At 34.4% G+C, this 17675-nt stretch overlaps 1 protein-coding gene across 2 annotated transcripts in view; it reads left to right on the top strand.

The window, feature by feature from the left end:
- The window catches only part of LOC138692974 (uncharacterized), a 29132-nt gene that overhangs the window by 6516 nt on the left and 4941 nt on the right, over positions 1–17675 (top strand). For both annotated transcript variants that reach the window (XM_069816400.1, XM_069816401.1), the window contains exons 3-4: positions 10406–10543; positions 15989–16126. In XM_069816400.1, the coding sequence (XP_069672501.1) occupies positions 10406–10543; positions 15989–16126 (276 nt within the window). The remainder of the gene's footprint in view (positions 1–10405; positions 10544–15988; positions 16127–17675) is intronic.

Raw genomic sequence — 17675 nt, 5'->3', positions numbered from 1 at the left:
CTTCTTATTCTTCTTCGTTGTCTTTTTTGGCCTCGGGTTCAATTTAATGATCCCATGTAACCAGCTAAATTCTCTAATATAAACTATATTATGTAGTATACTGAATAAGGAGTACTAAAGTATCGCACCCACAGGTTACTAACTAGTTTAAAAAACGTAAATGAATAATGGATGATAAAAGATGACAATGAACATGCCTGCACTTAACGGAGACACACCGATGACTGAAAACTACAGGCTCCTTCCATTACCAGAACTAATGTCAAAATGACAGAGACAAAAAGTTTATTTCATCATGCAATTGGGAAGGCGTTCCGAACTCCTTTCGACGAATGCGCGAATTGTATTCAGTCTCAGAACTAGTTCGGCATTTTTCGTTTTTGGATCGTTTCTTGAACTGTTCTTTCACTACTTTCGCAGTTTCTTCTTATATTAAAATTATATTCATCTTCCGAACTTAATTCTTCGTAAAATACATCGTCATCACCTTCCAAATCACTTGTGATGGACTCATTTTTTATTTTAACCTGCGTAGTGTCGAAGGATTTTAACCATTACTTTAAATGCAACGATATGCGCATGGGTCAACATTTCAGAATTTCCATTTTCCGCTCTTGAGAACCAATTTCACCCATTCCGAACGAGTTCTAAAGCACGTTGGAACAGGAGTGGGAGTTCTGTATCGGTTCCGAATCAGTTCTAGTCGTTGGAACATATAACGAGCTACTGCACATGAGCAGGCAGTTCAGAATCGATTCAGAACCGTGCTGGAACAAATAAAAAAAGTAAACAATCGAATATCGAGTTAATATCACATCTGCAAACATGGACTTATACACATGTCTCGCGACACGATTATCTTGCTTGCGTGCACTTGTTTAATAAAAACCTAAACTAACCAAACCTAACCTTCGTATATGTAAGGTGTGTAACCGGATTGCGAAGGAAACTTCTTGATTTGATCTGCAATGTTCACGCGAAAATAAATTCAGGTAAGGATCACTGAATACAGTCAAACTGTTTCTGTCCTATTATTCCAACGAGTTAGAAGAGGGATTATCGAATGGCCATTGCACCGCCATGTTTGAAGCAAATTGAAAGAGCGTCTGCCATTCAATAAGCACGCAAAACAAAGTGGGCGCGACGACGAGTAAGGTTGGAGTTCATTCATTCATTCATTTATTTTATTCCATAGATCTTACATGAGCAATGAAGCTTTAAGATGTGGAACAAGTCAAATATTTTACAATATTACAATTACAGTTTTTACAAATTTTTATAGTTTTACAATTTAGTAAATTTCTACAAATTTTACAATATTCTGCAATTTTTTACAATATTTTGGCGAGATGTAGTGAGATGAGGTGAGATCCGAGGATTCGCCAAAATATTACCTGGCATTTGCCTTTTGGTTGGGGAAAACCTCGGAAAAACCCAACCAGGTAAACAAATCAAGGGGGGTAATCAAATCAAAGGGGTTGATGCCGAGGACTTGCTATAGACCATCCGGCTTCAGTCCCACAGCTGTGGGAAACCTCGGAAGAAACCAAAGACTAAAGGGGGATCCAACCCAAGCCCGAACGCAGCTCCGGATCAGCAGCCCAGCGAGTCTGCCGACTGAGCTACATCGATGGCTCTACTAAAAGTATACAATACATAGCCAATCAGATTATTAAATTTACAAACGCAAACGATCATTCATCAGTTGAGCTATATTTATGATACAAAACAAGTAAGTTAATTAAATTTAAGGCATGAATAATTCAACCAGTTGTGATATACAGAAATTGATAGTACATATCATGCAAACTACTTCAAATTACAAACACAAACAATTTATCAATAGAGCTATACAGATTACTATTCAATTTAAAGCATATACAATTCATCGGCCAAAATTATAAAAATATATACAAGACAAAGTAGCATACTTTCATTAAGCTGTCAAAATTTCGTTCACATTAATCAGTTAAACAGAAGTGGAAAAACCTAGTGTTTTGTCACAAATTTAACGTACTTAATCTAAAATAAAGAACTTATCTGACGCTAAATTTAAAACACCTGATCTATTCCTAGAAGGAAAGCTTAAAAGAATAACCTAGCAGAGGAAAATTGTCATTTACGTATGACAAGACTTCAGCAAATATACTGAAGGAAATGTTAATATTCTTAAGTTCTTTTAATGTGATCTGCTAGACTGCCTATAATATGAACGAGTATGATTCGGATAATTTTATTAAATTGTGTTCCCAGTCTCTACACATTGCAAAACTATTTATTATACCATAAGATATTACAGAATGATAGTAGGCCCTAACTGTGGGAAAGAATTCTTACCTCTAAGCTTGTAACTTGAGTAAAGCATGACCCAACACGCTTTTAGTTTTTATTTTGTTACAGTAGTGTATAATTTTCGGAATGTGAAGGTGAGGTCAACAGCCGGCTGGTCTGTTTCTCCTTTCAAGGGCTGTGGCGTCACAGATTATTATTATTATTATTATTATTATTATTATTATTATTATTGTTATTGTATAATTATGTTGTGTCATGTCCCTCCAGTCAAAGTAATAACAACAATACGGCCTACCCAAGGATTTTGCAGAATTTTTTATGCCAGTGTCAGAATAAAATTTGAATATTTTATTGCTATTCGGTTTCAACCGGGTTTGAAACGGAATTGTAGTGGTCTTATCTGTAATTATTTTAAGTTTATTATTAGTGAACCATTTTTTTCGTTTATCGTTTGTGTTTGAAATAGGCCAACTTTTTATGAACTACAGCTTATCGTCTTCTTCTATAAGCAGTAAGGACACAAGGAGCACAAGTAAAGTATTGCAGTGTCGAAATAAAATTTTAATATTTTATTGCTACCGGGTTTTAGCTGGCTATGAAAGGGAATCATAGTGGTTTTATCCGTATTTAGGTTAACTTGATTACTAATGAAAAATTTATTTGGTTTATTGTTTGTCTTCGAAATAGGCCTACTTTTCGTAAGCTACAGCTCATCGTCTTCATGGAGTTGTTCACTTTATATTTATCCTCGAAGTGTCGTGAACACAAAAAGCTATGCTTGGATGGACACCATTTGTCTCCTTTCATATTTATTTAAGGGAAAGTGCAATAAAATAAAAATAAGACTGTAGCCTACACTGCGTATGGTTTGCTGGTCTTTGTTACACATTTACGAATGAAAACATGCTGCTAATTAACAAAACTATTGACTTAACTTCATAAAATTTACTTGAAATATGATATATAATTTTTGTATGTTTTCTTATGCTATTGCAGTTATATGCAGGGCATGTGTGTATATATATATATATACCGTAGAAGAGGGTAAAGTCGATCAAAATTTTGCAATTTTTTTATGATATTGAGGTTATGCAATGGAGCGAAGTTCCTCAGAAAATAGCATTTTGTTGTCATATCCTTCACTTATGAAGGCACTTACAAGAATTGAATTAAACTCTATCAAAAACTGATTTTTTTAATTTGACTTGTGATCGAAGTAGCCTGCTTAAATGGGGTAAAGTCGATCACCATTGAAATTTTAGTTTAAGATCGATTTTAAAATATTGCAGAGTAAAGTCGATCACTGTTTATGTTTTTAAAAACAAATTAAGTGTATTACATATATTTTATTTTTTTACAAGGGGTGTAAAAAACAATAATCTCCAATATATGCCTATAGCATTATATAGTGTATCTTTTGTTACTGTGATCATAATATTCGATACAATTAGGCCTATAAGTCTCCACTGTACAAACGTGACTATGATTGCCAACTTATAAAACATAAAAACATATTTAAATACTTCACATACCAACAAACAAAGATTTAAGAATTCAAAATTTATATTGAAATACCACACTTCAGTTATAATCTAAAATGCAATTCAACATTGCTTAGGCTTATATCAGATGTTATTTTAAATCTTTCCTTCCTGTCATTTTAGAAACTACATTGTTCCCATCGTCAGGTACAGAGGGGTGTACAAAATATGTTCCTTTGGCAGTGCTTCTCTTACGCAAGAAATTCACCATAATTTCGTCTTCCTCTTTCCCCACTTTCCCCATCAATATAAGCTAAACTGTGACACTTTTCTGTTTATAAATGTTAGTTGGAGGTATTTCGGTGAACAATTTATTCTTCCTGCTGGTCCTATCTGCTTCCAGTAGGTCGATTTCATGATCGACTTAACCCTACAAAGGTGCAAGTTTTCTTAAAATAATAAGTTTCAATACTAACATTTACGTACTGCAAAACCATTATTTCAGGATACAATCTCAACGAAAAGTACTTACGTATACTTCCTGTCTCCTTTCACTGCTGACGATAATTTAGAGTTTGTAAGACTTTGTTTTCGTTTAAGAGAAAAAGTTGAAAATCACAATTTTCACTCCAACGGTAATTACACTGTGTTCCCATTGTTGGCATTCCCATGCTTTTTGTTCCCCTTGCTTACATTTGCAATGTCAGGCAATGAAGTCAGCATATATATATATATTGTTTCTTCCTAACTCCTATCTGTGTTATATACATGAAACAGAACAATATTGCAGAGCAGCACTTCCAAACAGTCGTTTCCGTATATAAACTATAATTGTTTTCCACTCACTTTTCCTAAGTGTTTCCACATTAAGAATAATAATCAGGAGCTTTTAAAATGTTACTTTCATTAAAAAAAACCATTAGCACTACTTGCAGTGATTACGGTTTTTTATATTATATGTAATGTGGTCACGATACTACGCTTCTTTCGTATTTCTGTTACGAATCTGTTTCAGGTTGCGTTACGTTAGTTTAGTCTCTTGGAATGCCTGGCATATACGAATCTGTGACACATCGGATTAGTTTAGGCTTTTGATTTGCCTTGCGTATACGAATTAGGTTCAGGTTACGTTATGTTAGTTTAGTGAAAGATCGCTTTAACAGAGAAAAATTCTCATCGGCATCGGGATTCGAATTCGGGTTTTCAGCTTTACGTGCTGACGTTCTTTGCACTACTACCACAAACATGAATACCTTTTCTTAGAAAGCCTCCAGCACTGGGATCAAAACCAGTGTTTTCAGCTCTATGTGCTGATGCTCTATTCACTAAGCCACACCAGATTCCAATTCCGATGCCGGATTGAATCCTTTCAGTTTAAGTTCCACCTCTTAGTTTCCCTTTAGTGGCCAACCCTCATGCACTGTATCACAGATTGTGACAGTGGCACAATGTCCAATGTGACTCTGTGCAGAGGTGCACTCATTACGAGTGACTAAGTGACTGGGATCCGACGAAATGAACGCAGTCTTAAATCGCTAAGTAATTATATACCCATATCTTATTGTTGCAATGTACTGGTGTGGCATAGTGCATAGAGCGTGAGGACGTAGAGCTGAATACCCGGGTGCGAATACCGATGCCGGAGAGAATTTTTCTCTGGTCCACCAATCCTTCATCATATGATAACGCAGAATTCCAGCACGGAAATATCATATGTACTTCGGTACATCACAATAATAGGTTAGTTTAGGCTTTTGTATTCTTGTGTGTACTTAAAATTGTTTATTACTGCGCCCTGTCTTTGCTGTGATGACCTTCCTTTGGTTACGCTAATGTGAAGATTTATCAAAAGTCAGTAGACTAATCAAAGTCTTCAAGTTATGACCATCATTATTATTATTATTATTATTATTATTATTATTATTAAGTTAGCTTAGATTAACTTAGATCAAAAGCCGTCAAGGGCCTTTATCCTGGCTGGCACATGAAGATTTTTATGACAGCGAAGGTAATTTTTTGTTAGTGATGTTGTAAGTACTGGTGACTGAGAATCAAGGAAGTATAAACTAAGTTACATTGCGAAAATTATGGATTTTTTTTTTTTTGTAATTAGGCCTATTTGTTCTTTTTTACTTTTTTTGATTCTGTATTCCATTATCACAAGTGAAGCAATCTTCACATTACAGCACATGGTGTCTTTCATATTCCTTGGTTTCCTTTTCTGACTAGAAAGCGCAACATATTCACCTCTATTACGATGCAACTCTTGTCGAAAACGTAATTTACTACATTTTGCAACAATTTTTCTCCCCCTAAAATATATAGCTATAAAATCGTACGTTTTTAAACTCCAGCTCCACTAAAACTGCCTTACAAATTAAACGATTTTCAGTTCCAAAATCACCGAAAGTACTTGTGCGCTAGTTTCTCCGTGATTTTTTTTCTGAAGCTATTCGCATATCATGCTAAGTAAAGAGGTGCAATAAGGTTCAAATATGGTATGGTATGGTATGGTATGGTTTATTCTCACTCAAACCTTTGGTCCTGCTGGCCCTTCACATTATATAGTATTCGGGCCAGCAGTCCCTTCCATATACTATTTACAACTTGCACAATACTCGATGTTAATGACCGACATCTCTTCAACATTTAATGTTCACCCACTAAGTCTTTCATGTTCGTTCACCACACTTCCTATATTTCTGCGTTTATTAAATATTCCTTCTTTCCCTCTACTCCTACCTTCTACTATTTCCTAACAACGTAACAATTACTTTTTCTATTCCTCATTTTCACAGACCAACTTATTTAACATATCACTACAATCATTTACTGTACTATAGTCTTAACTAAGCCTACCCTCTATTATTTGCTTTACATCTATCTATATTACTTCTTTGTCCTACTGATCCTATCTAGTCTAGTCCTACTTTTAGCTCCTCTACTCTTCCTATATTTACAATACGTCCTACTCATTCCTACTAATTAAATAACTCATCATGACCCTTCTCATACTAAAACACTATTCACCCATTTAATTAATCCTTCATTCCACTGACACACCATTTCCTTAGATTGTATGCTGGTTTGTCCTTGCTGCTCTCCGCCTTATCCCTATCGACTTTCTTTTGCACATTAACCTTTCCCAGCTCTTGTCTCACGTTGCCTTAATTTCTTTCGCTGACACCACACACGTCTATATTACCGCTCCTATTCGTTTGACACATTACACAAGGTTCAAATATAATGGGCTGGTGACAAATGTCTAAGTTTCCGTCCCCTTGAAGCTCCAGCTCACAAGATGACACAAACCAATTTTAAAAATATGTTTAACTACAACATTAAAACATGTTACCATTGCAAACATGGAATTTAGTTCCGTTTGTTTTGAATAAAAGCAATACTAAAGTGATACTGTTTACCATTCTTCATTTCATATTGGAGTTTAGCTTTCTCTATCTTTTGTTTGCCAATATTCTTCATAGGGGGCATTGACATTTCTGCAGTCGAAGTCCTGCTGGATAGTAGCATAAGTTAGACGATTCATGACATGATCCATTTTCAAATGTTCTTTCGTCGCAGTTCGTCGAGTCCTTATGCCACACTCTCTAAAATGTCTCCTCATGGTTAGTTGTGAGCCGAGAAAGTTTGACGCCATCTTCAATTCAAAAGCACGTATTAAGGGTGGTTTTGAACTTTCTGTTTAGGATGGCGTCCTCTTACTTTGTAGAGAAGCGTGGCCGATTGGGTGGTTTGTGGACGAAATACTAGTTCCCAACACAGGCCTTTTTTTTTATTTATACATGTGTTTTGCATATTTTTTTTTAGTTATATTTGATGTGCTTCTTATTTTTGAGGAAGCAAATAAACTATTAATTTTGTATAGTATATAGGCCAGCCATACCTAATAATAGCCCATGATGTTCGCAAGTCTCGCTTAACCAAGTATATTAACAAATTCCATTAACGTTTGTAATTAAAAATATAAAATAATATAATAAAAAAAATCAACCCTGCCGGGAAGCGAACTTACAACCTTTGGTTTCGATATCAGAAAGCTTACACCTAAGCTGTATCACTTCATACCACTCGCTGCATTGTAGATAGATCCCTATCAAAGAATCTACCACAACAAACACCACAGCATTGCCCTTCGAACACAATAAGTTTACTCGTGTGAAGCTGAGTTAAAAACTTCACATTTAAACTACCAGGAGTCAGGGCAATCTTTTTCAACCCAATTGCACATACACCTGTAAACGACCGTGGATGCCAGAAAATATGCAAAACTATTTATAATGAATAAATAAATAAAAATATAATTAAATGCTTGGTATATTTATTCGATGGTGGAATGATCTGCAGTGTCCAGTAATAATCATAATCATAATCATTTATTACATCCACTGATCATATACATGATATGGGACATGTCATATTTACAAACTAATAATTAATTACATAATATACATAAAAGTAATAACTGCAATTAAATGCAACATAAATTCAATTATACAAAACTTGGAACTTGATTGAAGAAAACTACAGGTCGGTCGATTTCGGCTATAACTCCCGTTTGCAGTATGTCTTGAAGTCAGGAGTCAGTTTCAACCATCCTTCTCGAAGTCAGGATCTGGAAAGAAGAAATAAATTTTTTTGAAGTAAGGCTTTCTTTTTCTATTCAGTTATGACGAATTTTCAATAAATTCGTTCATACTGTAAAAGCAGTTTTTGATTAAAATTTTATAAAGAGCTTTCTTAAATTTCTGATGTGCAGATATTTCTTTAAGATAATTTGGTAGGCTATTGTACATAAGAAGACCAGCATGAATGAAACTGTTTTTATATAGAGTTGTGTTAAAACTTTCAATAAAAATATTATCTTTATTTCTTGTATTGTGCTGGTGTGTGTCTGAATTTGTAGGAAAGCTATGGAAATTATATTTGATAAAATGTAAGGTTTCATAAATATAAATACAGGGTAATGGGAAGATATGTAGTTTTTTGAAGAATGGTCTGCAGCTGGTAGTTTGAGACACTTGAACTATGGCTCTAATAGCTCTCTTTTGTAGTTCAAATATTTGGATTGCATTGGGTGAATTACTCCAAAATATTATACCATACGTTAGGATAGAGTGAAAGTATGCAAAGTACAATGTGCGAGCAGATTCGATAGATGATGCTCTTATTAGTAATCGCAAGGCAAAGCAAATTTTACTTAATTTCTTCTCTAGTTCCTGAAGGTGTACGGACCATTTTACAGTAAATGTTCATCTAGCCATATACCAAGAAATTTTGTATTGTTAGAATATTGAATTGTTTCATGTTGATACTCTATGACCGGCCACTCAGAATTTATTGCTGTCAAGATGTGATACGTACAATTAATAACACTCGCATTAAATTTTAAAAACTCTGTCGTATTTTTTAATTCTTCTTTTCAATTGATATGCATCGTATCTGATTCACAAGTGCTTATGGAGCGAATTCTGAGTACTATAATAAAGTATCGTACTTAAACTGAAGAAGACAGTTCAATCTTATACATTGTATTCTTTTCTTTAGTCGTAATTTTGGTGTTGATATTATATTGTAAATAATTCCGAATATATACTACAGTAGAACTTCGTTATAACGACATCCAAGGGACCTTAAAAATTATGTTGTTATAAATGAGTGTCGTAGTAACCGAGATTCACATTATCAATCTAGAGGTGGAAAATGAAAAATGACAAGTTACTTAGACTTATTTTAGATTTATGTATTGACTTTTAAGCCTACAATGAACATAATAAAATACACGTAGGCCTACAATTATAAATACAGTATTCTGTATTAAAACATTTTGTTCAGTACTCACCAAACTACTTTACTTAGAAGTGAAGTAATCTGTTGTCTTCTACTTGCCCAATACACACTTTATAGCGCTAAATTACGTTCTATGTTCATAATTTCAGTTGCAATTTCACTGCTCCCTCCCCTAGCTTCATAGAACATGTTCATAATTCTATTGGCTTCTAAAGTGTCACTCGCTTCTTTTAGTGGCCATACTGCGTTAAAATGCGTGCACTTAGTGAAAACTTCCTATCGAAACTGATCTAATACCGCATGAATTCGGGCAGATTACAATGGGATGGGGAATCCGCCTGCATTCCAGAGGTCTATGACAGAAGGAGACTGTAAAGAATTTGTCAGGGTCAGATTTCAACAAAATATATCTTAAAATACTTTGCTTCTTAGAAAATCTTATTCCAAACTGAGGTTGAAAATGACGTTATATGCGATGTAGACGCATATACGTTTGTCGTATTAAGCAAGATAGGAAAGCTTATGTCTTATGGGGAATTAGTTGGGACCACAGAATATTTGACGTTATAGGCGAGGTGTCGCACAAAACGAGGTCGCTATAACCAAGTTCTACTGTATTTAAATTGGGATATGTAAAATCGTGTAATTATTGTTTTCATAATAATTTTGTTTATTTGATTGTTATGTCGTCTTTACATCGGCCATTTTGCAAAATCATTGTGACCATGTGACGTCATTATTTGTTAAATTTTACGAAAATAATTAAATATCCTTATGTAAAAGAATCCCAAAGTGGCCAATTAAAAAGTTTCGTTTTGCTGCAGGAACGTAATCTTTTGGATGTGCATATGTCTGGCGTAAAGGAGGAAGATATTAACCAGAGTCATGATCTCATAACCGAAATGAAATTTGAGGAAGATCCTATGGCAATTTCATTCTCTGTGATGAAACGTGAACCTGAGGTGAGTGAATCACATTGTGTTCTTCCCGTGTATATATTGTATTTTGATTGGCTTATGCATTACATCTTTGGTCTATGATGGTATTAAGTAAGCTGATCTGGACTATAGCTATGTTCAGCCATCCTCCTACTGTTAATGTCTGCTTCCCATTAATGAAACATTGAATCTTTCTTGCCTGTAATACAAATTCCGCAAGTACATTAATAATCAGGTACTGCCTACATGGAAGCAGAATTGTTACGGTATGCTTGTCTTTTATAGGGATATCTTATGCGAAGTTTTATCGTCAGATGGCAGGAGTGTTCCATGCTGTGTAACATGTTGTAAGGCTATATTTTGTCACATGCTACAATTGATTACGTTTTCCCGCTTGTTGGTTTTTTGTGCGTGTCAAAATTATATTTACAATTATTTTGTATAACCTAGTACAATTTAACATAATTCAATATTTTCTTACCTCATAATTTAATTTAATTTACAATAAATAATAACGTAAACCTATATAATATTGAGCGATTCCCCGAGATAGGTGGGGAAATCTGCACTATGAAGAATATAAATACGAGTAAATTGAATGTTCATGAACCTAAACGAGAACTTTGAGAACAATATGCACGAATAAAAAAATAGGAAATATGTCGAAAGTGAATATTGCCCTCTTTAATAATTAGTATTTAAGAACCGTACGCTAAAAACAGGATATGCAGCCACCAATGTGTTTTTTTTTTATAGGGAAGAGACTATCGAGATTGAATTCCTTGTATTTTTTCTGTAGTTGCAGAAAGATCAAATGCAATTTTTAATAGGATGATATAATAACATATGATCGCAATAGTATCACGACTAGTAGTGTGTTTTGTAGGTTAAGGACATGCAGTTTTGAATACTGTGTGGGATGATTTTGAAAATTTGAACTTAAAACATGGCTTTAATAATTGGGGTACAGTACATTAAAAACATTATTCACGAAATGGATTTCACTAGGGATCGTCCTGGATAATAAACATCCCAGTTTATCGAGAGTTTACTGCAGGCGTAAAATTCGGAGACTCCTACAGCTACTGCATATAATCTAAGCTAACATAGCTCGCTGTCGAGGTTGCATATGTTTTTATTAATTTTTCTTTTTCCTCTTCCAAAATGAAACGTAGTCAACATTTCCTTACTTGAAGTAGTTACTTTTATTTAATAGCTAGCACTTTCGAGGCCCAATTTTATTACTTATATTTTTTTAGGTTTAAAGCATATATTCAGAATATTTCGGGACCTGATTGAAGACAAAAAGCTTTCCCTGGTTTTTACATATAGGAACATAACAAAAATTAGCCATTTTTAGTTGTTTTTAAGAGTATTTAATATACTGATACACTACATATATCCTCAATGTTTATATACCGAAAAACAAAGGCACACGCAAAGCGCATTCCTCATAGTACACGTGCGCTATCTGTTGGTGCTAGTTCGGGATATCCCTATTGTTATCCGACAGAATGAAAAAAATTACTTATTGTTTCCTCTATATATATTTTGTAACATCGTTCCCGGTGTATCAAAAAAGTTTAGTTATTGTCGTGTGCATGCATCGATCCACCTCCACCTCCTACTTGAATGTTGGAGGGGAGGGGGATAGGAGAGTGATCGTGACTCGAACGTGAAGGCAGTGCTTGACTGGCTCGAGACGGACGATGAAGAAGGCAGAATTAGCCCAGCTGGACGGATCAGGCAACAAAATTGACGATCCTATCCGATAAGTATACACCGGGAACTACAGGCTGTGGCTGTGAGATATGAGACAGGAATGGTTTAGGAGTTTCTTTAAAGTTATGTAAAAGGGGTTGCTGTTCAATTTTTTTTTATTGCATTATTTTACGACGCTTTATCAACACCTACGTTATTTAGCGTCTGAATGATATGAAGGTGATAATGCCAGTGAAATGAGTCCGGGGTTGAGGTTGAGGTAAAACCCCGGAAAAAACCTCAACCAGGTAATTTGCCCCGACCGGGTTCCGAACCCGGGCCACCTGGTTTCGCGGCCAGACGTGCTGACCGTTACTCCACAGGTGTGAACTTGCTGTTCAATGAAATAGTTTTGGTTATTTGTTCTTTTCCCTGAAGGTTTGTTGTGAGTCTATATTGAGAGACATTATAATGTAGGGAGAAGTTGCAACTGATGGTTGGAAGTTTTTGGTTAATTCCCTTTTAAAATAGAGATTGTAATTAAAGAGAATATTCTTGTTGTTGAATGTTTTCCTTTTAATTCTTATCTAAGAGATAACGGCAATGAAGGGAGGTTTTGGTAATTTTTAAAAATTTATCCTTTTTTCTGGAATTCATTCTCGTTTTTCCAAGTTCCCTATTTTTTTAATTTTGGTGTAGCTGAAGAGCCGTCACAGAATGCAAACAGTGAAATTTCAAATCCTGATCGAAACTGCAAATATACTGTATATAATTACTTATTTTATTATGTGTTAGTGATTTCCAGGAAGTTAATTTGTTGGAACTGCCCTTTAGTGAGGTAAAGGTGTAAAGCATTTTCTTTTTCTAAAGCTACAACACTCTCTATGATCGCTCTCTAAAACATCTTTGATCTTTCTTTAGATGTAACTTCATTCTAGATTCTTGTTTTGTCTGCTGATAGCAGTATGTGTTATGTAATATAATGTGGCCATACAGATGAAACTAAGTTTCATTAGAAAATAAAATCGATTTGGTTTCCTGACAACCATTTACGTAAGAGAAGCGTAATGTCTAAAGAATTAATATATGCGAAAAATTTAATGCCGTATTTTCACCAGGATAACATCACCGCTCATACTGTTAATGTTTACTCAGCGAAAGAAAAGAGGCGAAGAGCCTTCCTCCACACACTTGGCGAGTTCTCGCTATCACAGATCACACCTCGCTATGATCATCTATGCACTGCCTTCATGCAGAAAGCATTTATCTGATTATAGTAATGACTCGGGGGGGGGGGGAATATTATAGGTTATGTATTTACGTATATTGCCGTACTTAAATACTGTATATAACCTGTACGTATATTGTCGTACCTTACAAATTACGTACGAACGCTTTGTTGGATCTGAATATTCAGATGATGAGGAAATAGAGTTACATGAACTTATTTTGTTAATGAAAAGAAAAAGTAGGCCTGAAATTAAAGCCAGAAATATCTGAAAATCACATTGTATCTCACGAAAATAAGGGCGAGTTTTGCACACTGGTTTCGATGTGAATGATGAAACGTTTAGACATTATTTCAGGTTGAATGGACCTCAGTTTTTTGCCATTCATTATATGATAGAGGATTCTTTGCTATGTTCTGATTAAAATTATGTAAACTGTTAAGACATATACATAGATACAGTATTTAAAATGTTTAATTAATACTATTAAATCTCATCAAAATAAAATATAGCCCTATTTATTTTCAGATAATCTGATATTTGTCTCCAGATTTCTTCTTTAAGTTTCGTGTTTTTATAGTTTTCATCCCATGTATCATATAAATAGGCCTATGGGTGACATCATACAAGTTCGATAAGTTTCTGACTGCAATTATCAGCCATCTTTTCCCATTTTCAAATAAAAACAACACAATTCATCGCCACCTGTGTTATCTCTTTCTACATTCAATTGTCATAAAGAGTATAAATGTCAAACATCTTGGATAAACGTGTCAAGAAAATTCGCTGAGCTACCGATTTCAGCGAGAAACGCGCGCGAGGTTTTTGCCTCGAACGAGAATCTCTTCCAGTGTGTGGACGTCCATTTGAATCTATGTTATTAATTTTTTAATTTTCTCGCAACACATTTCTCGCTGGCGAAAACTCTGCAAGTGTGTTACGGGCCTAAGTTTGTATTGTGTACTAAAATGTTGCCTTATACTATCTTTATAATTCCGCTTACTGATTTCTCTCCTATGCCTTTAAAGCGAACATAACCCTGTTATGACGTAATCTCTTTCTAATTTTGACAATGTTACATTTCAGGAAACTTCCAAATACGAATATGACACTGATTAACTGTCATGTCCCACAATGTTCCTCACTTATTCATGTTAAAAGGTTATTGCCGAAGGCTTGTTGTCGAAGTGTGTGATGACTCAATGGTATAATGTTTGAGTAAGAAACTAAATGCTCCCAATCAGAATAAGTCAAACATAGAATAGAAGATTAGGGGTGTTAGAGTCAGGGAGGTAAAGATGTTTGAGAGTATTTTCTTTTGTATTTGTATTTATATTTGTATTTATTAACATTCCATGGTATTCATACATTGCTTACAGCTAGAATATGGAACATATCAAAAAACCTTCATACTATTATAAAATCTTAATTTATAGTCACAGTCTAGATCAAATATATACAGACGAGATTTACAATATAGTCTGCTAGTGCAACACAAAGTTTTAGTATGAATATCATGAAGTGTTGTTGAATATCATGAATTCACCTACAGAATAGAAGGCATGAGAAATTAGGTACTTCTTTAATTTGGCTCTAAATAATTTTATGTTTTGAGTTTCATTTTTTATATCGATAGGGAGGCTATTAAAGATTTTTACTGCCATATAACGCACTCCTTTTTGATAGCACAATAGACTTGCCGATGGACTATGAAAGTCATTTTTTTGACATGTATTTATGCTATGAATTGTTGAATTAGTTACAAAGTTTTCACGATTACATACGAGGAAGACTATTCATGAAAAGATATACTGACTAGCCATGGGCATTATTTGTAGTCTTTTGAAAATAGTCCTACACGATTCCCTAGATTTGGCACCTACTATTATTCTAATTACTCTTTTTTGTAATAGAAATATACTGTAACTATCTGTGGAATTTCCCCAGAATATTATTCCAAAACTCATTACCGAGTGGAAATATGCAAAGTATATTGTTTTTGAGGTATTGATATTTACTATCTTTTGCATAGATCTAACAGCAGTAGTTCATTGAAACAAAATCACACAGTGGTGGTTTTTCCACAGTTTCTATTCATACATAAGGAATTTCAGCCATCAAATACAGTTAACCAAAAAATATTGTGGGCTGACAACAGAGCAATCCAGAGTGTTATTGTTTCTTTAAAAAACTACTCAAATATTGTTGTTAATCTAACACAGTGTTCAAGGTATGGTACATTATATTGCACAGTAGAGTATTATATGCAGTAATGGCTGAAATATTAAAAAAACTATGGACAGTTAACTTTGGGTATTCGTCATCACAGACGTTAATAACATGTTTAAGAAAGGTTTTTCCATGAAAATATGCATTACCATATAAATCCTGGCCTTATTCATCATAATGTAAAGCACATGTTGTGGATTGTGATCACGTTGTAGAATGCTTAAACACAGAGAGTAACTTGTAAAGTTAGAAGTCGTCTTCTAACACCCTGTAATAAATTGCTAATTTAAGACGTCTCTTTGTACTGCAGGAACGGAATTTCTTGGATCATCATTTGACTGGTATAAAAGAGGAACATGAGGACCAGAGCTCTGATCTCTTATCTGAGATAAAATTTGAGGGAGATCCAGTCCCAATTTCGTTCCCTATGGTGAAGCGTGAACCAGAGGTGAGTGGAGCACAAGTAATTCACAGTATATGCCTCTCCCAGGGTTTATCTTGTATTTTAATTGTCACAGACACTACTTTTTACAACGGTACTTGCAGTGCCTTTTACTCTGTGATGGAGAGGAGAAACACTTATTACTGTTTACTATTTCAAATTATGTCATGTTACAAAGAACTCTAATAATGTTGAACTGTTGTCTCTGTTTATGTTTTAAATGTGGAAATGAAATTGCTTGTTATGCTTACTCTTAATAGTTGGCAAGCTACACATTCCCACAATGCGTTTGAAAAAATGTTTTTCTTAAGGACACGACTTTTTTTGTATAAAATTCTTAATAGTTTTTACCGTGTCCAAATAATTGATTTTGCTTTAGATGTATGAATAAATAAATATTCAAAGACAAGGAATGTTAAACGGTGACATTTAAGGTGACATTAAAAATGTCTTACAAGAAACTAAAATGTACAGTAGATAATATTTCACATAATGAAAATATGCAGTAAAATATAGTATACAGATAAAAAATAGAATGAGAAAATTGAATTTGAATTGAAGTACAAATGTCGCCATAAAATCAGCAGAGAATCCTTCAAGGCTATCAAGGAATCCTTAATTGTTGTTGTTGGGACTACAGTGTGACGTGGCATCATTTCTTCGGCTTTTGTTTTTGAGTATGTACTTATTTTCAATATATCCTTTGTAGAATATTATCATATTTGCAGAGAGAAGATATTTTGTAACTGCACGATAAATTACATAGCTGATTTTTATTCTGTCACTAAAGTGTATATAATTTTAATACAGGTAGACAAACATAAAATTACAAACTTAATTTTGCCAATTTTAAAATTACTAGAAATAAACTTAATTTCGTTTACCTCTTATGACTAGACTCCAAGTAGACCTTGAAAGTAGCAAACTGGTTTGGTGCAAGTTACCCGGTTGAAGTTCTTTCAGGGCTTAGCCCTTTAACCATTGAGAACAAATGCTCGGTAACTTTCAGTGCTGGACCCTGCATTCATTTCGCTGGCATTATGTATCACCTTCATTTCAGTCAGAAACTGGATAACCCTTGCAGGTGATAAAGTGTCGTAAGATAAATCACTTACAAAATCCACCAAATTCGTGATTAGAAATTGAATTGTTCGTTCATAGATAATTTCTGCTGTTGTACAGTAGTTAAATATTGATTCTATAACAGCCATTTTTCACCAGTTTGCGTTGGCACACTCGTAAAATCCGCTGGTGTGCGGCAGAAAACCGAATGCAGCTCAAATCAGCCTTCAGTAAACATAGAGTAGCTGTGCGAGCAACAGAGAAGAGAGTGACTGTCGCGCATCTAGGGTAGCTAGATGAGTAAAATTATAATATCGTGCCAACCTTAAAAAAATATCGTATTTTACTTGGCTTTATGATAGAAAATGTTTCATGCATTAAATACCTTAACAGCACATTTAATGATATTGTGTTTTTTCGAATTTCCCAAATAACAAATTAGAAAAGACATGCATAATAATTACAGTATCTGTAGTAATGTCACGAGAGGTCT

Source organism: Periplaneta americana, chromosome 17 (genome assembly GCF_040183065.1).
Source record: "Periplaneta americana isolate PAMFEO1 chromosome 17, P.americana_PAMFEO1_priV1, whole genome shotgun sequence".
In the NCBI taxonomy this organism is placed as follows: domain Eukaryota; kingdom Metazoa; phylum Arthropoda; class Insecta; order Blattodea; family Blattidae; genus Periplaneta; species Periplaneta americana.
The sequence above is the reverse complement of the archived record's forward strand: the minus strand, read 5'-3'. Positions and strand labels throughout refer to the sequence as shown.